A 27068-nucleotide genomic window follows, 5' to 3' on the forward strand; every position below is an offset into this window, starting at 1 on the left:
TCATTCTAGATGCAACAGTAAATGAGTTCTAAGTTGATACTCATTGTTCTCTCCTCGAGCAACACCCAGACTACCTAGGTAACTCATTACATCCAACAATGGTCTTTATCCCAGAGCAGCACATCTCTTGAGCAACCGATGCACGCTTTCAGCAATACGAAAATGGCGTTCAATGTACTCAGCCCCGATGAGATGGTTGCACGTTGCGGAAGCTTCAGTGCCCACCGCCGAACTAGCATGCTCAGCAATAGGCATCTATTGGGGAATGTGCAGTCTTTTCTCAGCCCAAGGAATATATATTGTTACTTATGTCATGCTCTCACTCCGTCTTCTATACGAGTCTGATAGTTCTCTGCGTCCACCCGAACGATACAGCCTCAGTGTTGACCAAATCGTACCATTCACTCGTGCAGAGAGCAGCAACCCCGACCCGCCGGTACTCTTTAGACTCCAAGCTCGGGGGCTCCAGAAGTAGAAGGCAGTGCCCCATGTTTGCGACCACAACATTTCGACCGCCTCCATCCGCATCGTCCATTGTCACATCTGCACAAATGGTTCCAATTTGGCCAGGCCCAGGTATAATCAACGTCTGTTCCGCGTGCTTCCTCCTAGGGTACCATGCCTGACAGAAAATGTTGTCTCGGAGCACGCTCCCAAGAGCGATCGTAGTGTCTAGGTCGACCCAAGCGAAGAGCACATCACCAAAGGGGTTCTCCGGTTTGGTGGCCCAAGACACATCCTGGATCCTCGGGAACGGTCCAGAAGGTCTGAATCTGGATCCATACGTGCTTGCCAACCCGTATTCGACAGCCGAATTCTGAGAGGCCCATGACCAAGTTGGGCAGGAATACGTCTTGGACCTGCAGCCTGGGCCGAAACGCCTCCACAGAAGGCCTGGGACAATGCAGTCTCTCCAGAGTCCCGCAACGTAGGCGATGTGCCGATTCGAATACGTTGCTCTTGCCAGGGCGCTGATGGCAATCAACTTGTCTTGCTCGCATGTAAGCTGGCGCCGTGTGTAATCTTCGACGACTCTCAAGTACCACACATGGATCATAGCCCTCGCGTCAAGTGCAAAGCTGAAATCGAGGATTGGGTATAGCCGGTCCCCCTGGTACTGGGGAAAGTTATCCTCGCTGAGCCGACAGTGCCAGCATTCCCACAGGAGCTGTTTTGAGGTGATGTAAAGAGTGCGCCTGGGCATGATGTGCTCCTGTAGAGCCCATGCTCTCTGGCTGAGGACCCCTCTCCGAACTTCATCGTCGAATAATCCAGCAGGAATTTCAGATTGACGGTCTAGGATGTACAAGCGGCTAGACCGCCCATCTCTCATTCTAGTGTCGATAGTAAGCCACTCCCTTTGGAAATCCTCGGATTCGAGGTGTCGTTGGGAGACGTTATTGAAGCATCCGGATTCAGCTGAGACGCTTGCCGATGGACAAATAGTCAGGAGGGAGCCCAGGTAGATTCCGCTCATTTTGGCTGCTTCTGCTGCCCAATCGGAGGTTGAATCTTGTATGATACACAAGGAATCGACCCACAGATAGGAAATTTGAAGTCTTTCGCAGATGACAATCGCGTCTTGCAATGTTTGTGGTAGATGTCGTTTGTTGATGCCTTGTAGATGACTCTTCAACGTCGCGTGTTTCGTTTGCCACGGCCGACTGTCACCTGGCTGTGCCTTGCCCCAACAGTAGCTCAAAGCTGCATACGGATAATTGTGACCATCTGTGTGGATCAGCTTTATGGTAGGCGCCCATTCCTCTCCTGCCTGGTTGGATTTCGACTAGTCGAAGAGGATCTTGTGCTGATACAGACGCAGCTTCATTATCGGATGCGACCACCTTGGAGCCTCCGGCCTCGTGACCACGGTATAGCTCGGGGTCAAGACCGAAGGCAATAGGCGGCCTCCAATCGTCAAATTCCGGGGGGTTTCCCGCGGAAAGACAAGTTGCCAGCCATCCGTCCGCAATCTCAAAAGACCGTGGGCTAGATGTATCACTGCCGATCTGTCTGACGTATCTGACGCCAAATTCCGTCGCCGGGTCATGCTCCTCCGTGAGGCAGAATAGCGAATTGACGCGTCCCTTTCTCAGCTTGGACCCATCCGGTGTGAGAAAATTCCAAGTCTGGACATGTTTCAGGTCGATAGCATCCTCGTGTGCCTCCAAGGGACGTAGGTCAATGCAATCAAATTCGAGTCGGCTGAGGTTGTCTCTAAATTGACTCCGGCTCTTGCCATGCCCCGTGGGAGACCGGGGCTGTCGGCGGTGCGTCGAGTCAGGTCGAGCCTCGACATCCTCGCCTGTGTCCCCGAGGGACACAACAATCTGATATCTATCACGAGTGTAACCCATCCCTCTGCCATTTAAAAACAAACTTTCCATTATGTTGCAAAATTTGCAACTTTTCGCAGACTCGGAGAGCTCTGAGAGCGTGGAGTGCCTGTAACCGCCAGGCTGGGCCAGGTCCTCAGCACTCATTCCCAAACAGATTTCGCAGAACTGGTCAACATCAGAAGGCGTTACCTCGGTGCGATCGCCGGAGTCCGAGGCTGTTGGGTTGAGAGAAAACGAGTCAGGACTCGGAAGCCTCGAGGGACCTTCGCGTTGATTAAACTCTTCCCCAAGGTCACCGAATGACTTCACACCTCTTCTCGGTGCGTTCACTAATGGCTTGGAGAACGAATTCTGAGAAGAAGAGAGCGTGGAGTCTGAATCACTCTGTGACTCGGTGTCATAATACTCGATGCCTCCTGGAGACCAAGACTTTGGCCTGGGCTGTTCCAGATAGCTTGGGAGATGTCGAGAATTACATGACATTCTCACCGTAGAGACTCTCCGAAATGCACAGTATCTCGGCCTGGTTGAGATGGACCGTATCGCGCTGCCCCGTCTCGGCCCCCTGAGGATGAGCAATAGTCGTTCGTTATAGCCTTAAAGGCTGGTTGCTTTTCTTGTCTTAGGTATTGGAAGGCTTTTAGTCCAAGATGAATCAGCAAGATTGCTACGACGTTCCAATCTCAGGGCCGATGTGCTGTTGGATTTCCTAGCCTTTTTGTTAGAGGTCGTGTAGAGGTGCAGTGCTGGTCGTTTGAGACGCTTTCGATCTGCCGTTCGTTAGATTGGCATAATTCGTGCGATTGAGTCATTTAGATAGAAGAGATTCTATTGACTCCACATGAGGTTGAATGTGCGGCATGCAGTCCCGAGGTGAATCTGTGGAGCGCGCATGCGAGAAACAGCGTTGAGTTGAAGCAATCGGCCGTGGATGGGATGAAGGCAGAGATTGTCACGAATTAATGTGCCATACCCGCGCGCCAAGTCAAAACCAGCTGCAGTCAGCTGCGCCTCTACTGGGAATGGCGCGCATGTCCTCTTTAACCGGTCAGTTGGTTCTGCATCTGTCTCGCACTGCGGACAACACAAGGCGGGCAGCTATTGGCCGCCCGAATCAGAACGCTGCAGGCTTCATTGCACAGTGCCAGTGTTTGACCTACCCAGTCCGCACCTTGTCGAGGGAAATTACGTTAGGTATACTCTTAAGTTGAGGCTTGCTTGTGTCTTCACAAAACGAACCTCAACCGATATCCAAGCTAAGATCTAAAAAGATTTGGTCGTGATCCGATCTACGTGCATGCGTACGAGTTGCTACTGGAGGTATAGAGTCACAGCTGGAATACCTATGTCAATATTCCAAGGTACTTATTAAGGTAGGCAGGCACAGGCTATGAAATGCCGTAGTCATGGCCCCCAACATCAAGAGGCGCTCACTGCACTGGTCTGAAAAAGGGTACGATATGGCGAGATACGCTCTGCAAAACCATCTCTCTACACGACCCGGCCGGTGCTTCCTAAGAACTTCGTCACCGGGTCAGCCCTGATGGTACCTCTTCAGCTCTTATCCGCTTACAAGGTGTCTATCTATTTGAGAAATCGTCGGACTGCTTGGGTTTGTTACGGCACTTGAAGATGCATTTGTGAAGTTCATCTGTTTTTGCTGATGACGTGGCCAGATCCTTCGGGAGGGCCGGATATCATTACCTACTCCAAAATGCCTTAGAACTACATCATTGAATTTCAGGATCATGCTCGCCGGGATTTGGGGAGATTGACACATGACCAATGTGTAATTGCAGCACAGCTCGAGATCGGGCAATGGTCGACGCGAAGGGGGCGATCGCCCTCGAGTAACTAATTGTCAGAGCTAGGAGAACCATCCTGACCTCCTCAGACGCCTTTTGTTGGCCTGGCCCGCTGTTGAACTACCTACGACTTGGACGGGTCGTATCCAAAGAAGGACGTGGCGCAAACGGGCTGGTGGTTTGAGTTCATTTCAACGATGTACTCCTGGCGTGAAAATGCAGAATACGGCGGCTTTCGCAGCCGGCCCGATTTAAGAGACTTTGTCTACATCCTTCGAGCCCCAAACAGCCATCTGCCTGGGGCATTCTTTGGGGAAGAGTGGGACAGTCTGCCTAGGCGAGGTATTCTTTCCGCATCACGAAGTCTCACTAGTGTGATATTTAGGCGTCTATGTCTAATTTGGGTATTCTAAACTTGCAAAACACGAGAAATTCTATCTGGGTAGATGTAAGCTGAGTAGATATGTCAATACGAAGAGGATAAGTAGATGATTTCTCCTAGCGTGACGTTGTAGTCAGCCTGATAAGTACTGGAACAATGACATAACCCTTCGTTTTGATTTCTTGGTCGGCGTAGAGTCAGTCGGCCTCGGCCGCGTTCCGGAGCACGACGGGTCTTGGTATACTCGGAAGGGCCTGCCAAGACGGACTTCAAGGCCGGCTACACCGTGTGCTGATTTGCTTGCAATCCGGATGTCAGGTAGCGACGGTGGCTGGGTCCTGGCCAAGGGCTGTAGTGTGCTAAGCGAGCCCCACAGATGGCACCGCAGTCGCAACCCCTTTCAACCCGTGACTGTTTGCCAGGAGGCAGAAGAGAGATATTCACAGTTCGGGCCCTGCATGCGCAGTTCGCATAGGCGGTTGAGCGATGGCCGCGATAGTCCTAATATTTAGCGCTTGTTCAAGCGCCTGACGGGCGAGAGGAAAGTGTAAAAAGAGAATGGGTCTGCGCGGTATCTATTGCAGGACTGACGGTGACATCGACGGCGGGTCTCTCGGGGGACCCATGATCAACGGTTGCATAAGCGGCTCTCTCGGTGCTGGAGTGGATCCTGGGGACGGGGCGGAAGCAGAGGAGGAAGAAAGGAAGAGGTGAGAAGCGTTGGTGTGGTTTTGGGGCTGGGATATCGCGGGTTGTTGTGTTGTGCTGGCTGTTGGCTGGTCAGTCGAAGGATTGCTCACCCGGGCGGCTGATGCGCATGTAGAGATATGCCCAGTGCAAGGTGACAATACGACTGCTGATGCATGATGCAAGGGACAGGATGGGATTTCCAGCACCAGTGGTGATGTTGATTCTCTTGGAAAGATGGGCCTGCGCGTGTCGCCGGGGGGCATGTAGGGTCGGTGGAGACGGTGATCACGGTTTCGTCGAACTGGGAGAGCACATGCAAGTGGGCTCGCCATGTCTAACGAAATCGACGATAGCCTGGTGACACAGGGTTGAGCTTGATATGGTGCAGATAACATGTATGTAACCAGGCACTGGTGTCGTGCCGCAGCCCAAGGAGACACAGTCGTCAGCTGAGCAGCCAGCAGTTCAGAAGAGCAGTGTAGTCAGTCTATCATGTCAGGCAAGTGAGGCAGCCGAGCACGTGCCTGTGCTTCCCATCCTGTCGGGTCGACGTTTGAGCTACGCCCTGCCATGCAAGATTGGACAAGACTAAGATGCGACGAGACGAGGCGCATCGTAGTAGATTAATGGCAGACGAGTCGAGTGAATGATTTGACTGATTGAGCCACACCTTTTCCCAAGGTGCAGCCGCCGTTGGCACCTTGACCCCCTGTCGGCGGATTCGCCTAGGGTCGCCCCAACCCCCCGGAACTTTGTGCCTTGTGCCTGCCTCTTGGCTTGGACTTCTGGAGGCAGGTGAGCTCATTCACCCCACTGGCCCTTCCCCCAACTGCCATCCAAGACGGGCCCACCGTTTCTGGAAACACCACTCGCTCACCTACTCACCCGCATGCGCGTACATTCGAGGGTACATACATAGCGGACGGTTTGCCCCTTGGTTGGTCCTGGCCGTGGCCCCCTTCGCCTGCACCTCGACTCACCTCAACGCGACCAACTTACTCACACACGCCTGCATCGCGATACCCTTCGTATCTTTGTTTCAGGAGCTGATGAAATACCAAAACCACCGCCGACAAGACTGCTCTCCCGCCTGACCACGGAACAAAGCAAGGCTTCACCGATCTGACATAGAGTGCTGCCGACTCAACTCACCTGCTTTCACCGACTTTCCGCTCCCTTACACATTAACTCAACATCTTCACGTTTGTGAAGAGCCTCCTTTGTGTTGGCTGGACTGTTTCATATCGCCTTTAGTCTGCCCAAACATAAGTTGCAACGACCAGTGCAAACGGACGGCTTCGCCTTTGTGCCCCGGCCCCCGCCACGGCCCAACAACTCGGCCGCCTTTGAGCCCCAGCCGGCCCCGACCACTGTGCCCATGGGTATCTTCTGCAGTATAAATCAGAATGGGCCCGAAATTGCAGAGAAGGTCCAGGCCGAGAGCCTTCACCATCAAGTTTCTCAACCTGTGAATCCGATCCTTCCTCGACGACGCACTTCCGGGCCCCCAGCTGACTCCCAGCCCAGCAGCAAGATGGTGAGGAAAATCGCACAGAAGGCAGAGCCTCATGACTGGGACACGGTCGCCCCTCTTGACCATATCATCGACCACAAGCTGGAGACTGCCAGCCATCCTCCTGCGAGCCTAGACGGCGACTACCAGAAGAGGCGCGCGGAGCTCAAGAGGCGCGAGGCCGCTCTTGGCTTCGAGTGGAAATGCACCAGCCGCGCATCGACCAAAGAGCAGCGCGTAAATCGCATCCTTCAGAATCTCAAGCGCCATGATGAGGAGAATGTCTATGCAAAGGAACCGCCACGGCAAGGCGTCACCGGGCAATTACACCCACGTTTCGCTGGTGACCATTTCCTATCCAACAAGGCACTCATCGACAAGACCAAGGTCTTCAAGCTCGCCAAGCGGGCACCCAAGGGCGCCCATCTACACATCCACTTCAACGCATGTCTGCAGCCCAACGTGTTGCTTGACATCGCGAGTGAGATGGAGCAGATGTACATCACCAGTGACGTACCGCTTCACACAACAGACGAGGATCATCCCAAACGGTACAGACGATGCAGGATCCAGTTTTCCATCATGGACCTCACGGCCAGCAAAGGCAACCTGTTCGACCAGAGCTATAAGGACCGCACACCCATGAGATTCAAGGAATTCATCAAAGAATTTCCAAAGCATTACCGCGGGGCAGGCGCCCTGGAGTGGCTGCAGGAGAAGCTGGTCTTCCGGGAGGAAGAGGCACATGACCTGCCACAAACAGTCAGCGGCGCATGGGAGGAGTTCAACGCCCGGACGCAGATGATGAAGGGGCTCTTCAATTACGAGAGGGCGTACCGCGAGTACACGCGCAGGTGCCTAGAGGACTTTGTCAGCGACAACATCCAGTACGCCGAGATAAGGCCTAACTTCATGGACACGAATCAGGTCTGGACCGACGACGGGACGCGCAAGATCGACAACGTCGGCATCATGGAGATGATCATCCAGGAGGTCGAGCGGTTCCAACAGGAAAAGGCGGGCGGCGACACCTACTTCGCAGGCATGAAGATCATCTACTGCTGCCCGCGGTCCTATCCCAAGGAAAAGGTTGCCAACGGGCTGGCCGAGTGCCTGCGGTTCAAACAGCGATGGCCCACCTGGATAGCTGGGTTCGACCTGGTGGGTGAGGAGGGCAAGGGCAAGCCGCTCAGCGCCTTCGTGCCTGAGTTCCTGCAGTTCAAAAAAGACTGTAATGAGGCAGGCGTCGGGGAGATTCCGTTCCTTTTCCACTGCGGAGAGACGCTCGAGTCGGGCTCTGAGACGGATGATAACATCCTTGACGCGCTGCTGCTCGGGTCGCGCCGCATAGGCCACGGCTTCTCCCTTGCGCGCCACCCGTACTTCATGGAGCGCATGAAGAAGGCCGGCGTGTGCGTCGAGCTATGTCCCATCTCCAATGAGGTGCTGGGCCTGACGCCGCGAGTTGGAGGGCATGCCATGTATGGCATGCTGGCTAATAATGTGCACTGCACTGTGAGCAGTGATAATGGAACGTTGTTTAAGTGAGTCTATTTCCACCCACTTTACCCAAGTATTCCGCGACCCCAACGGATCTCGATACTACTATGATGATGGATGCTAACTATTATTCACCTTAGTTCAACCCTCTCGCATGACTTCTACCAGGCTATGATCGGCAAGCCCGACATGACCCTGTTCGGCTGGAAGCAGCTCATCGAGTGGAGCCTCGACCACTCCTGCCTGTCACCCGCTGAGCACCGTGATGTGCAGCGGGCATGGGAGACGCGGTGGGAGAGGTTTCTGGATGAGGCGATCGAGGAGTTTGGGGAGTTTGAAATTGATGAGAAGGTGGTTACTTAAAATTTATTGATAGATCGGGAGAAAGGTTCTGCCATTTACCAGGAGCTTATACCAACTTTATTCGAGAGAAATTACAAGCCCATACACATTTCAATGTCAAGACCTAGCTGGCCCACACCCCGTCCCCCACCCCTCTAACGGTGAGAAATGGCCACCCATAGACACCACTAGGTGGACCTACTAGGATCCGCCCGCAAACCTTCTCCCCCCTGGGCCTTGAGCTCATCCACATCCCAGTTCGCCCACACAGTCCGCCCATGGAGGTAGCACGCCTCGGGGCTGGCCATCCAGACGAGGAAGTGCTCAGGCAAACACGGCGCGTCGACGGGCAGCTGGCTGGTCGGCCCGTGCCGCCAACTTTGCACGGCGACGGTGGATATGCGTTGCTGCTGCTGCTCCGCCTCCACGGACTTGATGAGCCTTGACAGAGCCAGCTTGGACGCCGTGTACGCTGACAGCCCCGGCCTTGATGCCGCGGGCATCGCGGCTGGCCCGGCTGTTGGGGATAGGGTGAATGCTGTTGCTGTCTCGCCAGTTACTGTGCCTTCGCCTTCGCCTGGAGCGGCGGCTGGGTGGGAGACTTGGATTTTGAGGAAGAATGATGAGGTATGAGGGACAATTTGTTTGTCTGAAACATCAATACATTCCAACCTATCCAACGGTCTTTCATTTGCAAGGACGCGCGGGTTGGTTTATTCCATTTTTGAAATCTTTTACCTAGGCTTGATGTGGACTTAATGCCTCGTCTGATGAGTGCCGTTACAAAACGCCTCACCGCTCTAATGATGCCTCTTTCAGCACTCCCAGCTTTCTGTTCGGTGGCTGGTGGTGCTCGTCTCCAACCAGAGGTCTCCATCTTTCGGAAGCGGAGAGATGGCATCCACCATGATATGCCGTAGGGACATTTTCTGACAAACCTGCGGGATCGACATGTCAGCCTGGGGTCTTTGTTGTTGAAGCCCAAAATTGCAGGGGCGTGAGAGACTACAGATAGGCTCCCTCTTTGGCCCCCTCCAAGCTTGCCAGTCTACCGGGGGCTGGGGCTCCCTCGGCACGCTTCCCCGCCAGGCCTCAGATAGCCTGCGAGTGGTGGCTCTGTGGCAACTTCAGGTGCTTTGCGACGAACTGGACGTGGCGTGCCGTGACCTCGATGTCGAGAGGGCTGGTAAAACTTCCTGGGTCAATGGCCAAACCACAGCGGCGGCTGGTCCCAATGCTGACATTTTCACCCTTCGGGTCTTTCACGACATGGACGGAGCCTCGTGACAGCGGGTGGGTGAGGAAAGTGGCGATGGTGATGTAACTATCCGTAGAACCTTCTGGGGATTGTGTCCTCATCCCATCGGGCTTGGAACAGGCGTAGCCCCGGCCAAAGACATACTGAAGCACCGCAAGGTCAGCCCCTAAAGCGTGAGTGAAAAGCTTTCCCCATGACAGAAACAAGCTGAGAACGTTTTCCACTTATGATTGGCCGCAAACGCGGCCTATTCAAAATTTCACAGGCCGAAAGGGGAATTTGTTGCAATTAGTTGAGAAGTTACTGCCATATCCTCACACCTTAGGCAGGGAACGCAAAATGGAACTGACATCAAAAGTCATTCTTTTGTGGAATTGTGTTCATCCTCTCGGGCCTTTTCAACTTTCGACGTGTTAAACCTTAGTAGTCACTGACAACAGTGTGCTTTTCTACTGTTCTATATGATCATGGGAAGCCGGGAGATGAGTAGTGCTGTCCGGATACTATGAGCAAGTGACTTAGTAGGTGTATTCTCGGGTTGCGAACACAGCACCGACAGCTCCTTTGTAGCTTGTTTTGGTTTCAAAAAGTAGCACTCCGAAGCGATAGCTGAATTGCAGAGAGAGGGACTGTTCATATGCTCTAAGACACATGTCCTAGTCAATCCCAAATAACGCCGGCTTGCCCTTGAATTAATACCGAAATCCAGGCTACAAATCCCGTACCGCACTCCCTGCTCCCCTGGGCACTTTTGATATCTCACATTATCAACACCGAATCAAGATGCATTCGCGGAAGAACACGTCCAACAACATTCAGACCCGAGTCCATTTATCTGGATAGATGGGGCATACTCTACACACCGATGCCGAATGAAAGTAGCCTTCAGCCAGCCTTTTCTTTCTCTCCGATCAGCTGAGTCGTTGAATCCAAGCTGGCCCCGGGAGAAGTTGTAGAGGTGCCACGGTGGATGAAGGATCTGAGGCTCGGGACCGTCCGCCCGAGTCCGAGGCCGCTGACGACCTTGCTGTAGACGCTCTTGGCTGCGGCCACCGCTGATGAGTCTTCTGGGTTCCGAACACTGGCTGGGGATGAATGAGTTGAAGAAGATTGGCGGGCAGCGCGTGCGGCCTTCTTGGCCGACAGCTCCCTTGCGCGCCTGCTGAGCGTGTACTTTGTCGTGGTCGAGAGCTGCGCGAAGTACTTGTCCCTCGTGTCGTCGACCTTTTGCAGGACGGACCTGCCAAACTGAGGGCTCCAGATATCCTTGTTGACCTGCTTCGCGCCGAACAGGGTCGCGGCAAGCTCGCGGTCGCTTACCACGGCGGCAGCTAGATTTGGCCAGTCGCACTGGTCGATCATGCGGTGAATCTCGCCGGCTGGGTGTGTTGAACCTGCTGACGCGGCTCTGATTCTTCCCTCGACGTGATCTCGATTCAACATCATCTCTTTCAGGGGACGGACAAAAGTTTGTTGGTAAAGGCTGAACTCCTCGTCGATTCTACCCGTACCGCTGCCGACGTCGTCAATCGTGTTGACGAGCCCAACTGCCCAGTTGTGGCTTTTCACTATGCATTTCCCGGTATACTCTAGCATTAACCATGCACCCAAGAATCTCTGAAAATCCGCGATGCTGGCCAGAAGGACTATCCGAAAGCTCATGTTCTTCTGGAGCTCCTTCCAATGTTTATGAAGCCGGCCATCCATCTTGTCAAGTACGTCGAGCTGGTCAACAACACGCTCGCGTTCCGCAGGTGTGGGATCTGGGCGCTGGATGGCTTCCTCGTGCAATTTGATGGCGTCAAGCAACTCATTGCGGAAAAGAGGGGTCTGGTATTCGACCAGAAGGAGCTCATAGCCTTGTATGCGTGTTCTTAGATCAAAACGGGCTTCCTCGAAGATAGTCTGCCAGGTTTTATCCTCCGCACTGCTCATTCTGGATTCCGGAGACGTTCTGGCTGTCGTACGTGGGGCATTGAGGCTCACCCTGACAGATGGGCAGGAACTTGAACAGAAACTGGATAGGCAAGGAAGGCATGCATGTATTCTCATTCTCTAGCCTGTATGATGTCATCCGCTGCAGGCTGTTGATGGCATCGGCTTCTGTGTGAGCAAATCAAAGTGCTTACAACCGACCAACAGACAACGCTGCAGCCTAATAAACAGGCAGGCGATAGAGGGATGATCCAGATGTCATCTCGTGAGGAATGGACCGCACAAGGTAGGGGAAGGGGTGATGGTGTTTCCTCCTTCGGTGCATGTCAATTTCAGAATGATGTAAATATAATATTTTTTGACCTGATTTCCTCCAAGCAATTATATTGATAGTTGGCCTGCTAACCAAGGGTTTGTGTTCACTCGAGCTCGACGTCCGCACTGCTCTCTGTCTTCTGCAATGAGCCCTGACTGATATAGTATCCATTTGTGTCTGAGTAGTAGCAGAAATTTCTTCGGACTTTGAGGGAAACAGAATCGGCATGACAATTGATCAATTGCAGTGACGACCCAGTGCTTGCAATCCTAAAATATCTGTGCCTTCTGTCCGTTCACTGACATGACCCCAACCCTGGCAGACAATGGGTGAGTGGAAGGGATGGGTGTCCGCTGTTGGGATAAACGGTCTCACCCGTAACGGTCGACTGGGTTCGGCCGTTCGTGTGGGGTTCTCGTTCTGGCCCGCTTGTCAAGCACTCTTTCACCTTACTCCAGACTACCACTACAGCCGCTAACCTCTCAACCCCATCTGTGTGCGCGACTTTTGTACAAACAGACTCCACGGTACTGAGTCGAGTCCGCCTGCTGGTGCGCCTACATAAAAGGACTGCACACGCTGCAGCCGCCCGATTAGCGCCAGTGCAGGGTGGGCCTGGTCCGCTTGTTGAGGCTGAAGCCGGGCGGGCCAGGGCGGGACGGGGAAGGGGACGGGGACGCGCTCAAGGACAGCCGCTGGACGATCGACACGCTTCAATGCATGCTGTGCCACAGCGCCAGGATGGCATTCCTTCAAGTCCTTGTGGATTGCAAACTCCACACTGCCCCCCAACTGAGCCCTTCACAATGGCACACAGAACCCAGAATTGCGCAGTCCTTGCAGCAAACACTCTCACCGCCGCAGCCCAGTGGCGGCTTGTTGGGGATCGAGAGAGGATCAAGAAAGCTGTCTCCCGTCTCACCTTGGGCGGCAGGATGGGCGGCCTTGCTACTAATAATTGCACCCATATAATCATGGCGTCGCCAGGATGCTCCCTCACCTTCCGGCTCCTTGACCTTGCTGAACGGCGATCCTTTGATTGGGTCACACCAGCCACCGCAACACACTACGCCGCCAACAGCCGGCAGACCAACCAACCAAACCAGCTCGGCTGAGCCTAAAGGCCGACAGGCCGGCAAGTCCTCTACGACCTGCCAATTGATATCATAACGAATATCAGCAGCTTCATCGCAGCCAGCCATCCGAGAGCGGGACTCCAACTCCCAGGCAATCTCGCTCTCACTCACATCGTCATCATGGCAGACAGCGACGGTCCGGTCGCGACATGGTTTCCAGTCTCCAAAGATAGCTGGGGACTGGACGTGGTCACTCTTCTCGCCGTCATTGGCGAGTCGTCCATGGAAGACCATGCCCAGCCCATCACAGCCTCCGTTATGTGCCTGCTGCCACGCATCTTGCCTGCTCCTCAGGCCCTTCTGAAGTCCAAGAGGCCCACCAGGCTTCCCACCTACAACGCGCAGATGGTCGGAGTCCACAACGGCGTCGCCCTAGACTCCGTCGGCTTCTTTGCCAACATCATACACCCCCTCGACGACCAGGCACCCTACTCGTTCAAAGTCCTTGAAATCAAGCACAGGGACGACGTCTTTGCGAATGGCATGGGGACACCACCCAGGAGAGGCTCCTGGGCCGGCAGGTTGTGGAACCGTTCGGCGGCAAAGGGCAAATCGGCTGCTCTCAAGCACAGCGTAGACCGACCACCGTCAGAAAAGGCTGCCTGCGAAAAGGACACGCGTGAGGGTGCCAAGGGCGTCAGATTTGACGACGACGTGGAAAAGGGGGACCATCCACCTGAGCCGACGATGGGGATCAAAAGGCGTCGCACAGCCAAGGAGAAGGTCACCGACTTCATGGCGAACCCGACCTTGACTCCTACCGCTCGCCCTGCGGTACCGCCTGCCTGGAGCAGCCCTATCCACGTCGCCACAGTTGCCTCTTTCGTCCTGACGATGCTCATCTTTGGCCTGACGGCGTACTGGAAGGACGGAAACGCCCTGATAGCCATCTTCATCATCTCAGTGCAGGGGTCCCTCGTCGGGTATGCTTCGTGGTGGCGCCCACGCCTGATGGTCCGCCCACCTCACACCACGAATGTCCCGCCGGGGGACATGATGATCCGCACCCGGGAGGGCGCCTTCATACTGGTCAAGTGCACCGAGGAGGTGGCCCGGGAGCTCTACACTGGGACAGAAGACTGCGAGTACCATGTCGGGCCCAAGACGTACCGATTCTTGATGGCCATGGGAACGATGCTGCTCATGGTGGGCGTCGTCCTACTCGGTAACACACGGTTCGAAGCGCAGGTGCTCATCAGCGGGAGCTACATCGCTCTGAACGGCGTCTATTGGCTCCTGGGAATGCTGCCCCGGCGGTACTTCTGGGACCTGTCCCGCTACGAGTGGAACGACATCACCCCGTCAGACGCCAAGAACTCGGACAGGATGGTCGTCGGTGGCGCGGACAACAGCGGGGTGGAAGGCTACCCCAGCTTCACGAGGACGCTCTGGTACGCCATCCGCGAGACCAAGAGCACCGGGTGGGTCGAGCGCAGCGGAGCGGCGCCCAGCACGTCCCAGTGGAGGAGGTGGCTGAGGGAGGCCGGCGAGAACTCCCGAAAGAACCGCAACTGGCCCGCCGTGAGGCGAAAGGACGAGATCATGAAGGAGAATGTCGATGGGGCTGACTCCTCCCCCGGCGGGCCCGAGGCGGACCCTGCCGCCCAGCACGCGCCGCTCCGGGAGGTGCAGCCGGACCCTGAGACGGTCAAGACGGGGCACTTATAGTAGAAACATTCAAGGAGCATTCAAGGAGCATTTAAGCAATGTTTGGATTCCAGAGGCTGTTTGGTTTGGTCTCATCTCATGGCGTCGTTTTGAACGGCGCGGCGGAATATTCACGACTCGATTTTGGGGTGAGCATAGCAAGGCGTTGAATCATTTACTGGCGTCAATAACAATTATTTCTACTGGGAGGCTCTATTTGATTTTGTGCAATCTCTTACGCTGGTCCATTGACCCTCGGCACCTCGTCGTCAAGCTGCTGATTTTCCACCGTGGAGAGAAATACCGGGGACACTGAACTGGCAGTTGGGACGATTCTGTTTTTTTTTTTTTGGACCTCGGGACTCGCATGTGAACGAGTTTTCAAAGGGTCCACTGAGCGACTTCGGAAAGAGACCGCGGAGAAAAGGGCAGAACCGTCTGCTTTTAAAAGCCGCGTCACAGCGTGCTTGTTCGTCCCTTCTCCCCCCGGCGCTACCCTCGGGCCTCGCTATCTCTCCCATCACGACGGCAACCGCGCGCCCTTTGGAGCACCCGGCATGATCAGCAGCTGTCCAAACACTGTCTGCGATAGGCTCCTGAGTGTCCGAGCACGACGAACTGGCTAATGACACCGTGGCTTCTGGCGATCGGTGGTTGAGTAGCACGAAAGGCAGAAGGAAGTATTTGGGTTTTCTTTTTATTCTTTTTGCGGCGTCGCAACGCTGCCCATCTTAACTGGGAGAGTTTTCATCCCTGCGGAGGAGTGACTTCTGATGAAACCTCCGGCCGATGAAATCTGTCTGATAGTCCATGCGACTGTTGGTTGGCTCAAGATGAACGAGTCACTGCTGTGCCATCCATCGGCGATGCGGCCCTAGATGCCACCAGAGATCCGCATGACGCAGGACAGGACAACTCGCCGGTTGCGCGAACCTTTACGTTGTCTGTGAGCAACTCTGATTTTCTCTAATGAGTGCAGAGAATCTCACAGGATTGACTCTTCAGAGGCTGGCACGGGGTGGCCGTGCTCCATTTCTCCGCCTCCTGTTACCCTCCGCTTGAGCTTCAGCGCCCCCGGATGACTTAGGATGAAGCCGATGGCAATTGGCTGACAGGTGTCAACGACGGCCGCAGCCCCAGCCCGCTTGTTAGCTTGTTAGGACGTCGTCCTCCCAAGGTGCGGCTCAGGCCCGGGGGGAACAAACGCGCCCGGGGCACCCCAGCCGGCGCTCACCACACAGACCGAACCTTATTGCGGAGGCCAAGGCGGGTGCCGGGGGCTCTGCATATTCAAGGCATATGACAGCTTTTATTGCCTTTGGCTAGGGTTTTGGAATCCGCCGCGTCTCTGCCCTTCCGGATGCCCAAACCACTCACGTCTTCTCCCACCACCCCCAGGCGCCCGCGCACCCCTCCCCCCCGTGTGATGGCCTGATGGACTCGAAACGCGACGACAACCTTCCGATTGGCCTTGTGACGGCCTCAAGGTTTAACGCTTGCCAGAAGGTTTCCTGGTGTGGAACTCCCAAGGACGGGGCGCACGGGAAGAGGCAGACCAAGAAAGAGAGGGAGGGAGGATAGTATGCGCAAGGCAGAGAGCAAGAGAGCCTCCGGCGCGCTGTCTTTGTCATGGCCATGTCATGGCCATGCCACGCCTTGATTTGCTGTTCTATCAAGCGGTTCAACAGCTTCCGGTCCTTCTCTCTGCTTAGCGCGCTCTGCGTCACCCTCGCAAATCCCCCTTCAATGATCCGCTGCCGCACTTCCTGTTTGGGCCGTTTCCGCGCGCCTTATGCCGCCCCAGGAGTTCGTCGTGACGCTCGTCCCACGTCGTGAGAGCAAGCGGCCTTGGCCTGTCCCTTGTCGGGCCTTGATTCTTCAAGTTCGTTCCTGCCTTGCCCACCTAGAATATCTGTTCGCCAAAGCTCGATACGTACCTGAACGTGCTCTCGTAGTATTTCACCCGCATCCAAGCACCCGTGGGCTCCAGCCCCCACCCTCCTCCGCCCATCCGTTCTCTCTACTCGCGCCTGCATCAGACGGAAACTGGAGTTGGCAGACAAAGTTCTCGTCTGTTACAAGTTGGACTTATACCTTGGTCCACCAGAACAAGCCTCGAACCTTCTGCCTTATGTTGTCTGCCCCCATCGCCCTTGCGGCGTCGAGCTTCGTCCGACCATGTGCCATGCCAGTTCTTACATAGGATCTATCGGTGCCCGCTTGGCGGCTTGATGACTCTCCTTGATTCTGCTACGACATTCCTTTGTGCACATGCGGACTTTCGACTATTTGCCAGTCCCTACTCTTTTTGTTTAGTCTACCTACTTTGCGATTCTCAACGGGGACTACCCGATCAATACTATTCTTGTCCTAATTACTAGGTTTGATACCTGAACTTACAATACATTATTTTCTTTCCATATCAATAATATCTTTTCGTTTCAAAGGTGTGGCCATGGTGGGCAGCGATATCTGGTCGTCGACCTCGTCGGACGAGGAGAAATGGGTATGGTACTTCCCAGTCTTCCCAACCATCTTCAGAAGCATCCATCGAGTTTCAACAATGTCTACAGTGTTTCTGATGTATTCAATTTTGTGGTTCATTCTGCCGCACCTGGCTTGTGATATATGCTTGAAAGGGATGCATGAGGCAGTGGCTAACATGTATGGCTGAGTAGCAACCAATCTTCAACAAGAATGCCCCAGCACCACTTGGCGGCAATGCTGAGGACATCCAAATCCTTCTGTTGGGCCCACCGGGGTCTGGCAAAACCTCGCTCCAGATGCGGTACACTCTCCGACAGTTCTCTCATTGTGTCTCGGGAGGCGCTCACCTTATGGGAGGCCATCGGCACGTGGCCCTGCCTGGTGGAAGCGAAGTTCACCTCATCATTCATGAGTTCCCGAGCTCTGGTCAACAGACCAGCAGCATGATGGACCCCTTTAGCCCAGACGATATCTCAAGGCAGGACACGCTCACCTCCTCCTCCTCGGCCCATCAAGCGGAAGTCCAACGCAAGAAGCTGCTGGAGCAGTCTGACGCTGTGATGCTTCTGTTCAACCCTTGGTCAAAGGAATCGTTCGAATGGGTCAACGGCAGCGTCGTAGAGGACATCATCAACACTGGCCGCAAGAAAAAGCTCACGACCGACATCGTCGGCATCCTCGACGGCCTTGCCGCCGCGATCCCTGGGATGCCGCGGTCCAAATCAACACGCTCGACCAAATTGTCCCAAAAGGAGCTCCCGCGCATGCCGAACTCTCCAACAGGTAGCGGCGTGTCCCTATTTAATGGCCTGGATGAGAAGAAGGGACGAGAAAACGACCAGTTCGACTACCAGGGGGAGCTGAAGCGGATTAGCATCGTCGTGGAGGGCTCTGCGCTGAAAAGGGCCGAGTTCATGATCCACGAGCGAGACCTCCCCTCCACACCGGAGCAGAGCCCGACGCCGAAACCCCTTGTAATATCGGGCCCGATGTCACTCAGCGACAGGAAGCTGCCGACCATCAGGGAGGTGGATAGTAATGCAAGCCTGAGACGCGGAGCTTCGATGTGGGATAACCGCAAGGGTACACAATCCAACAAACGGCGCGACAGTGCCTTCAGCTTCCGGACGACATCAAGCGCGTATAGCCAGGCCTCGTCAACCGTCGTCGACACCACGCACGGCTCATCAGTGCGCGAATCAAATCCGTTCACCTTGGAGGACCTGGTCGACGCACACATGTATCCGCTCCCCCCGGAGCGACCGCCGGAGCGACCACCAGAGCGCCGGGCCACGCTCCCGCCGCTGCCGCCGCCGACGGAGGAGCTCGAGATCCCCGTGCTGGTGGTGGCGTCGATGACGGACCGGCTCAAGGACAACGGCGGCAGGCTGCCGCGGATGGTGTCTGCGCGGCAGGGCCAGGAGCTGGCGCGCAAGTTCGGCCCCAACTGCGCCTACATTGAGGTCTCGGCCAAGTCCAACGCCAACGTCGACGAGGCGTACGGGATCCTCGTGGACCAGGTCATGAGCAAGCGGGCTGCGCGGCAGCGGGACGAGAAGCCGATCGACAAGGTCGAGGAGATTGTCATCGTCCAGGAGGAGGACGTGATGGACAGGGACGAGAATGACAGGAGCCTGCCGGCCAGGGTGGTGCGCGCCAAGATGCCGCGGAAGAAGTCGTCGAGGTCTTGCATGCCTGCGTGGTGGGACAGCCTTGTGGGCTCCGTTTTCTCGTGGGGCCCGTCGGACAAGGAGGTGACTGCGATCACCTTTGAGGAGATCGGAGTCCGCCAACAGGGTGAAGAGACGAGAGAGGATGTCTGGGGCGAGATAGTGCCTGTCAAGAGCGGGAATAAGACCTCGTGGAGTGCCATGCGGAGGTCTAATGTGAACGACAGCCGACTGTCCACGTCGACAACTTCAACATCCCGCGACGATACACTCAAGGAATTCAGTATCGTCAAGGAGGTCCAACTTGACAAGACCAAGGGACCCATGGCCTCTAACAATCCCTTCATGCCCGAGGAAACAAGCCAGTCACCGAAGTTGCTCCCGCCTGCTCCAGTGGCACTACCCGACGAGGATGAGAAGAACTCCGGACCGGATGAAGCAATCTTCGACAAGCTGGACCGGAGACTGTCCAAGAAGAAGGCCAGACCTGACAGCATGACACTCGGACACGACACCTCAAAAGGCACCCACGCAGACTCATCCGACGAAGGAGGACACACGACAAGACGCAACGAGGCCATCATGGACAAGTTCTCGCGCAAGATTGGCCACATTGGGCCACTTTCCCCCGATGAAAAGCCACAGCCACCACTACCAATATCAAAAGAGACCCGGCCGTTGAGCATCGACAGCTCGATCGCGCGCACCCTCGGGCGGAGCCGGTCCACCAAGAACAAAAAGCAAGACCGCAGCCAGGTCATGTTCCTGACCAACTACTCCCCCGCCAACATAGTCCAAATCAACAGGAGCAAGACAAAGTCCTCACCCGCCAACAACAACAGCAAGACGGCCGCCGACCTCCTGGACGACACGTCCTCGTCCATAATCACGACGGCGACCTCGACCGTCCCGCAGCGCCGCCAGCACACGAGCCTCATCAGCGAGCTGCCCCCTTCCATCCCGCCCCTGCGCTTCGACACCATCCGCCTCGACGACCGCCGCTTCACCGTCATGATCCGCCTCGCCGAGCAGGAGCTCGAGCAGCAGCGCGCCCGCGTGTGCAAGCTCGTCAGAGACGACGCCGCCAAGGCCGCGCCGGTCACGCGCAGCTCGTCCGTCGGCGCGAATGCCGGTGACGCAAGGAAGGCGAGGGCGAGGGCGAGGGCGAGAGGAGTCGGGACCAACGCCGTCGGGCTGGTCAAGGCGACGGCGGCGGCGCGCGTCTCTGCTGTGCTGCCTGCTGAGCCTGCGAGGGGGAGGAAGATTGATGGCGATGGCGCCGGCGAGCAGCAGGATAGGGACAAGGTGAAGGAGAAAGAGAAAGAGCAGCAGCAGGTCGTCGTCGTGCGCGCGGACCAGGAGTCCAGGGCCAAGGCGCTCAAGAACAGGCGCGTGGCCCCCAAGAGCCACGGCCAGGGGCTGGGCCAGGCCCCGACAACAGAACCTGAGGCGCCCCCCCGCCGGGCTGTCACGGTCAGGGCCGTGCTGCCGCCCGCGCCGGCCTCGCGGCCCAGGACGAGGCCCAACTCGGAGAGTCGGCCTGCTGGGCGGCCGACGCCTATCTGGATATAGACTGGGGGGGGTCTCTGGGAGACTGTCAGGTCGATGTGTTGTTTACTTTGTCTCGTCTTCGGGTTGGTCTTGATGGAGTGTGGGCGTGTTATGAGTGGGTCTTTGGACTTGGGTGGTTAAATTGGATATAAATGGTGGGATTTCCTTTGTCGTTCTCCATTCTTTGGAGGCTCCTATAATTTCCTCGCGGTTTGATGACGGTTCTACTATTCACTAATGCCTACTTATATCTGGGACTTGTATTCCACAATGTGTACCAACAAGATATTGTGCGTTCTGATCAGGCTCTGTTATGGCGCAGGGCGGTGACCTGATGAATTCTCTTTGTTGATATCATCGTTTACTTCCCCGAGGCAGGACACATTGGAAGAATGTCTGTAAAACTGGGCCAGGCCTTTTGGATACCTACTAGAAAAGAATGCATTCTAATCTTATGAGTATGTACACCAATGCACACTACTTGCTCTGATGTGAAAAGCTGAAATATAAATACTTTATTTCTGCGGGCTTTATATCGCCGTTTCAAGTCATTTGTTGGGTTGATTTGTTTTCCAGGGGATTTTTATACTTTCTGTGGCTTCACCGATGAATAAGGTGCCTAATTAGTCGAGAGAAATGAATGGGCAGGGCATTCTCAACCACATTTGTCCCGTGTTTATTCTATATGAGCAATACGCTAAACTCACATGCGAGCAGGGCGCCATCCTGCTAACATAACTTCAACCAGGTCGACTTGATGCCCCATTGCTCTAGCCAATTATCGATCCATTCTCTCCTAATTGCGCCCAGCTCTCGCAATGTCTTGCTCGCCCTCTCGGCCTTTTCTGACGTTAGAGCCCGCGATCTTTCTTCGCATTTCTCGCGCTCGTCCCCAGCAGCTATGTCGAGGAAGAAGTCCAGAAGCCTGATGGCAGGAACACGGCGCTCCAAGAGCACGCTCTCACTGCCAAGTCCCCCCTGGCCACTGCCGTCATGGGATGACGTGTACGTTTGCGAGACGCGGGCTAATTCGTCGACCCACGTGGGAAACGGGACACCTCGCACCGGATAGTTCCCGGCTCGGAAGGCGGAGAGCATGGCAGGTGCCAGGTCCGCTTCCCATGACCGCACCTGTGGGTTGACCACATGGTACACTTGTGCTCCAGCGGCGGCGCAATCCCCGTGCCGATCAGTGGCCGACGAGGCCCAGTGCATGATCTCGACCAGGACTCTCGCGAGCTTGTCGACGGGGATCCAGTCGATGCGGTCTCGTGATGGAAAGCTGGTAGGGAACACGCCCATGTGCGATGACGACACTATTATCTATGAGCGCGCATTGTGCATGCACGCACTAGTGTCAGACACGACGCGACCCTGTTCGGAATTCAAGAAGGGAAGATCTATACACATCCGTAAGAATTAGACCTACCGAGGGGATGTACTCGCGGGGATTCCAGAGCCCCTGCCGACGCTCGACAGGTCCAGCCACGATGCCGACGCGGCAACACGCACATCGAAGACGGGACTTCGCGGCTGCCTGGTCGAGGAGGCATTCTGCGATTAGCTTGGACTGGGCATAGCCAATGTTGGCCGACTGGCCCAGGTTGCTGACGGGATCCTCGGGCGGCAGAGCCGGACTCTGCCCCGCCTCGCTCTTGTTCCAACCGCCGACAGACGAGACGCTCGAGACGAACAGGAGGAAGGCGTCGTGTCTGGAATGCAGGGCCATTTCGGCGAGGTTACGCACGCCGGCTATGTACGGCGCGAAGCTCGCTAGGGACCAGTTGAAGTTCACGGGCCACTGGTTGTCTAGAATCCCAGGCCATCCATGCTGTCAGTCTGTATTCTTATCCTCTCTTTTCTCTGGTACTCACGTATTATGTGCGTCACAGTCCGGAGAAGTTGCTCGTAGATACCTTCCGCAAGTCCAAGCTGTCTCTTGGAAAGATCTGCTTTGTAGAAAAGCACTCGGGAAGGATCAAGCGCGTTGAGGCCTCGCGACTGTATCATCGAAGCGTGTCGTTTCGCGGCATCCAGGCTCCGGTTTAGACAGACGATCTTGGACACCCGACCGTTGTGACAGAGCTCCTCTAGTAGATATGAACCCAGCGAGCCCGTGCTGCCCGTGAGCAGGACCGTCATGTTCTTCGCTTGGGAATCTGCTGATGTCGAATGGTATGGGCTCTCTCCTGGATGATACAGCCTGGGATGCGGCAGTCCTGCCGCGTACTCATCTAGAATCGTCTGCATCTGGGTCGTGGGGGGTATGTCTTCAGAAGAAGAAGCTGATCCTCCGCTCTGATAGCTGCTGCCCCTGGGGTGGGACATTTCCTTGACAGCATCACCACATGGCCAAAGAAAGAAGCTACTCAGCCGGCTCAGGCTGTGATGCGCATAGATGAATTTTGGCGACAACCTCTCCAGTCTCTGCTGTGGGTAGCCGCCCATTATTTCAAGCTGTACACGCATCTCCGTCGTCATCCGCAGGACTTGTAGAGAGTCCATCCCGAGCTCGAAGAAGGACACGTATGCGCCAACGACGACCTGGTCTTGAATTTTGTCTACAGCAGAATAAAAGACCTCAATATCGTCCTCGTACAGGCTGTACGTCTTCTGCCTCTGGATCTTGCCCTTGCCGTCGACTCTTTCCACAGCTTGGAGATGTTGCAGCCGAGAATGAATCACTTTGAATTCAACGATGAATGGTTTTCCATGGAGTTGTGAGCTCCGGTGGGTGGGTTCGGATGGGTTGGGGGTTGGGGGGGGGGGCGGTCCCGGTTTAATAGGTTGTCTATAAGAGCAAATCATCAGGCTTAGTAGTTAGAATATTCCTCTGCAGAATATATAGTATGCTTGGGTAAGAATATATACCTATTTCAAAGACCCTACCACAGTTATCAATGCGGTGTGTATTGCACATGACACAGCTCCTCTTTACTCCAACATAGGCTCAGGTGCAAAAATGGAAATTTACATTAGACACTGCCTTTATCGCGTGACTGTTCTTGTCTCACAATATATACTTAAACCCTCAACTGGGCTGGGAGAGGATAGTGTATTGATACCTAGTATGTTTTGCTAAGTATCTGAGTTTCTGAGCAACACTCTTACCAGCAAGCCTCAATCTACCTTAATCCATCGTGATGACTGCTCGGAAACGAACTGAGCCGCTCAACATCGCATCTGTAGAGAAGAGGTGAATTAGCGAGCATGTTCTCAAGCAGATGCGCAAGAGATTCAGTCCAGGATAAGGGGGTTAGCTTCCTGGTGCATTACGTACTGAAGGCGTCATTCGCTTTGACGAGTGGGAATTTCTCAATCATGCAGTTGATTCTCTGCTGCTCCGTGAACGCGATAGTGTCTTCAGAGTCATAGGCATGACCACACGGCCAGCACTGCACCGAGACTGCGTACTTGAGCTGAATCCTCGCGTTAGCAATGAGCATGTTTCATCCATGTGCATATCTCAGGTCGGCCGCAACGGAGACTCCTGTAGAAAGGGGATGGGGCAAGGTACCATTACACCGGTGTTCACAGTGAGATCCCCCGGCACTGGCAGCACTGCATGTCAGCTCATCATTTCATCAGTATCAATGTGGTTGCGTCTCGCGTACCTGACAAGACGAGCAACTTGCCCAGGATACCAAGCCCGCTCAGTAAAGGTGTAATGGAATCAGCAGTCGGTGCCGTAGCCATCGCAAGGCTCGCTCTCCCCAATCGCTGTATCGCCTGGCCCGGGTCCTCCTTGCCCGCGTCTATGTACTCGTGCGCGCCGAGCTGGCGCGCAAACTTCTCCTTGTCGGATCCCCGCGAGATGGCGACGACGCGGTAGCCCGTGCGGCTGGCGTACTGGATGGCCAGGTGGCCGAGCCCGCCGAGGCCCTGCACGGCGACCGTGTCACCTGGTGCCAGGTTCGTGTGCCGGAGCGAGTTGAAGACGGTCATGCCAGCGCAGAGGATGGGCGCGTACGCCGCAGCGTCCACGTGCTCGGGCACACGCGCGGTGGCCTCGGCGCGGAGGATGCAATACTCTGCGTAGCCTCCGTTCTTGGTCTCGCCGTTGACGACCTGGTTGTCACACATCTGTTGCCAGCCCTTCTTGCAGGCCTTGCACTGGCCGTCGTGCCCGCCGTGCCACCCGGCCGATGATCTCGTGGCCGGGAACGAGAGGGAACCCGCCACCCATGATGTTGTTCTGGGCAAACATGTCGGAGAAGCACACGCCGCATGCTTCGACCTTGACGAGGACCTCGCCCTTGCCGGGGAGTTTGAGGTCTGTCGTCTCGATCGTGAGGGGCTTTCCCGCCTCTTTGAAGACGGCATGTTAATAGGTCTTCGGCAACGCCATATTGTTGTTCTAGGCTTCACCAAACAAAGTTCTCTGGACTTTTAGGATTATGGAGTAGGCTGGTCTTGAATCCAGTCGCAACTCAGGTGACTAAACACGCAAGGGTGCCGTTCGAATCAAGTGGAACTTTGGGGACGAGGTTGCTAGGAAAAATAACACACAGAAGATCTAATTCATTTGTCCTTTTTCCATTCCATTTGGCGCCACCGACATACTTGAGCATTCGGGACACATTCTCGTTACGTCCGAGCCGACCCGCGGAGCGCCAGAAGGAGCACCGGAGTGTCAGTGTTGTGTAACAGCACAGCCACCCACGCACAAGGCACGTTCTTGGAAACTAGTCATACATCATTTGAGCAGGGTTTCAATTTAAGCATGATTTGTGGACCATCATTACGGCTCTACATCTCTGACTTTACCGGAAAATCAGATTCAAGAAACTAGCTAGAATTTGTAAGAAGGTATAACTTGAAGTGATGAGGATGAGAAGTCCCAGATTGACCAACGGACACAAATGAGCCATCTGGAACTCCGGGAAATCCATCATCAACCGCCGTGGTAGTTGTGGCTTTCTTTATACGCTTCGGGTCCGAGTAGAAGAAACTAAATAAGGAGAACAGCTTTCATCACAAATGGAGCAATGACATTGGGCAATGAAATGGTGCTCATGGAATAAAACAGAACCTTTGCCAGATCAACAGGTTTCCATTCTCAGGGATGGGACCATATCCTAACTTGATACTGCGTCTTTACCTATATGAAAAATAATGCGTTGCTTTTGCCTTGAACATCACACTGCTCTTGAAGACTAAGTAAATTTGAGACACTGGAACTTGAGAGTTTTTCAAATGTGTGAAAGGGAGTTTCGGAGTGCCGTTTGCAGAGGTTGGCTGGCCGCCTTGAAATTGGAATGACAGCTCATCGGAGTTTCTTGCATAGCAGCTAGAGAGTAACACAACATTCCGCCATGTCCAAAAGGAGTTTCGGAGCGGCGTTCTGCTCCCGATTGGCCATTCCGCGAATTTCCATTCTGGGGAGCATGAATGAATGTGTGCGTCTCTCCGGATGGTGTGGACGGTCGCATTTGTTGAAGTGGCTTTTGGTCCCACAGTGATGGCCAGTTTAAGTTGTGGCATGCCACAGTCCACTTAGCGATGAATTCCCAGAGGTCAACGTGTACGCTCACATTAAGTGAGTGGAATTGGACGAAGCTGTCTCTATTTTCTCGCTGTGTTGCCCTCTTTCTTTTTGTCTGAGTACTGTTCTTGTCGGGCTTTTTCCAAAATAAGAAATCCAAGCAGCAATGGAATCCTTCGCAGCTTCCCCGAGGCACAGCAACACAAGAGAGGATCAACATGCGGCGGTGCCTGGGAAAGCGGAAACAAGCACATCGGCCCATCTTGGTGGTATTAACCGACATGACGACACGACAGATGGTTTGGACCTCGAGCCCAGGTCCCCGATCAGCTCAGAGGAACGCAAAATAAGAGGCCTGCGCTGGCTGCTTGTCTGATTCGCAATCTTCTCGGCCAATGTCCTCTATGGACTCGATACGACCATCGTGGCCGACATTCAAGGAACGGTGTCCGAGACCTTTGACAATGTCACGCAGCTGGGTTGGTTAGGCGTCGGCTTCACGCTCGGCTCCACGGTGGCGATCTTGCCCCTGGGAAAGGCCTATGGGAATTTCGACAACAAGTGGGTGTTTACTGCCTGCTTGGTCAACTTCGCCGCAGCCAGTGCATTATGTGGTGGTGCACTAAATATGAATACTATGATTGTGGGCAGAGTCTGGGCTGGCGCTGGCGGCGCGGGCATGTATCTTGGGTAAGCTCTGTCGAAACGCTACTTGACCTTTTTTAAACCAAACAAAATATTTTTTAGAGGCTGACGCATTAATCTCAAGAACTTTGAACCTCCCATCAGCTCTATGTACGCCAAAGGAACATCCTCTTTACATCGGAATCACTGGGTTCGTCTATGGCAGCGGCTGTATCTTGGGTCCTGTCGTTGGAGGCGCTTTAGCTGACAGTTCGGCAACTTGGCGATGGGTGAGTACCACAGAAATCATCACTATCTTCTAGTATCCCAGCGGCGAACATCTGTAGTCTCAAGTACTGACCAATATATGCCATACTTACTCTAGGCG

The 27068-nt window shown here is 54.9% G+C and overlaps 8 protein-coding genes across 8 annotated transcripts; 3 read left to right on the top strand and 5 right to left on the bottom strand.

Moving 5' to 3' along the window:
• Positions 1–331: 331 nt before the first annotated feature.
• INS49_008926 (uncharacterized protein) lies at positions 332–1477 on the bottom strand (the record flags this gene model as incomplete). Its single annotated transcript, XM_043169663.1, has 1 exon — positions 332–1477. The coding sequence occupies one exon, from the start codon at positions 1475–1477 to the stop codon at positions 332–334; it is 1146 nt and encodes a 381-aa protein (XP_043027343.1).
• Positions 1478–1698: 221 nt separating this feature from the next.
• On the bottom strand, positions 1699–2357 carry INS49_008927 (uncharacterized protein; the record flags this gene model as incomplete). Its single annotated transcript, XM_043169664.1, has 2 exons — positions 1699–1728; positions 1815–2357. The coding sequence occupies 2 exons, from the start codon at positions 2355–2357 to the stop codon at positions 1699–1701; spliced, it is 573 nt and encodes a 190-aa protein (XP_043027344.1).
• A 4393-nt stretch (positions 2358–6750) lies between these two features.
• Positions 6751–8592, top strand: INS49_008928 (uncharacterized protein; the record flags this gene model as incomplete). The annotated part of the gene is made up of 2 exons (XM_043169665.1): positions 6751–8273; positions 8370–8592. 2 exons carry the CDS (start codon positions 6751–6753, stop codon positions 8590–8592), a joined length of 1746 nt encoding a protein of 581 aa, XP_043027345.1.
• A 167-nt stretch (positions 8593–8759) lies between these two features.
• On the bottom strand, positions 8760–9074 carry INS49_008929 (uncharacterized protein; the record flags this gene model as incomplete). Its single annotated transcript, XM_043169666.1, has 1 exon — positions 8760–9074. The coding sequence occupies one exon, from the start codon at positions 9072–9074 to the stop codon at positions 8760–8762; it is 315 nt and encodes a 104-aa protein (XP_043027346.1).
• Positions 9075–10714: 1640 nt separating this feature from the next.
• On the bottom strand, positions 10715–11764 carry INS49_008930 (uncharacterized protein; the record flags this gene model as incomplete). The annotated part of the gene is made up of 1 exon (XM_043169667.1): positions 10715–11764. The coding sequence occupies one exon, from the start codon at positions 11762–11764 to the stop codon at positions 10715–10717; it is 1050 nt and encodes a 349-aa protein (XP_043027347.1).
• Positions 11765–13336: 1572 nt separating this feature from the next.
• INS49_008931 (uncharacterized protein) lies at positions 13337–14884 on the top strand (the record flags this gene model as incomplete). The annotated part of the gene is made up of 1 exon (XM_043169668.1): positions 13337–14884. One exon carries the CDS (start codon positions 13337–13339, stop codon positions 14882–14884), a length of 1548 nt encoding a protein of 515 aa, XP_043027348.1.
• A 2909-nt stretch (positions 14885–17793) lies between these two features.
• INS49_008932 (uncharacterized protein) lies at positions 17794–20592 on the top strand (the record flags this gene model as incomplete). Its single annotated transcript, XM_043169669.1, has 1 exon — positions 17794–20592. One exon carries the CDS (start codon positions 17794–17796, stop codon positions 20590–20592), a length of 2799 nt encoding a protein of 932 aa, XP_043027349.1.
• A 708-nt stretch (positions 20593–21300) lies between these two features.
• INS49_008933 (uncharacterized protein) lies at positions 21301–25153 on the bottom strand (the record flags this gene model as incomplete). The annotated part of the gene is made up of 8 exons (XM_043169670.1): positions 21301–21887; positions 22084–22380; positions 22446–23225; positions 23852–23990; positions 24089–24123; positions 24186–24721; positions 24777–24879; positions 25135–25153. 8 exons carry the CDS (start codon positions 25151–25153, stop codon positions 21301–21303), a joined length of 2496 nt encoding a protein of 831 aa, XP_043027350.1.
• Between the last annotated feature and the right edge of the window lie 1915 nt (positions 25154–27068).

The sequence above is a fragment of the Diaporthe citri genome (assembly GCF_014595645.1).
Source record: "Diaporthe citri strain NFHF-8-4 chromosome Unknown scaffold_3, whole genome shotgun sequence".
In the NCBI taxonomy this organism is placed as follows: Eukaryota; Fungi; Ascomycota; class Sordariomycetes; order Diaporthales; family Diaporthaceae; genus Diaporthe; species Diaporthe citri.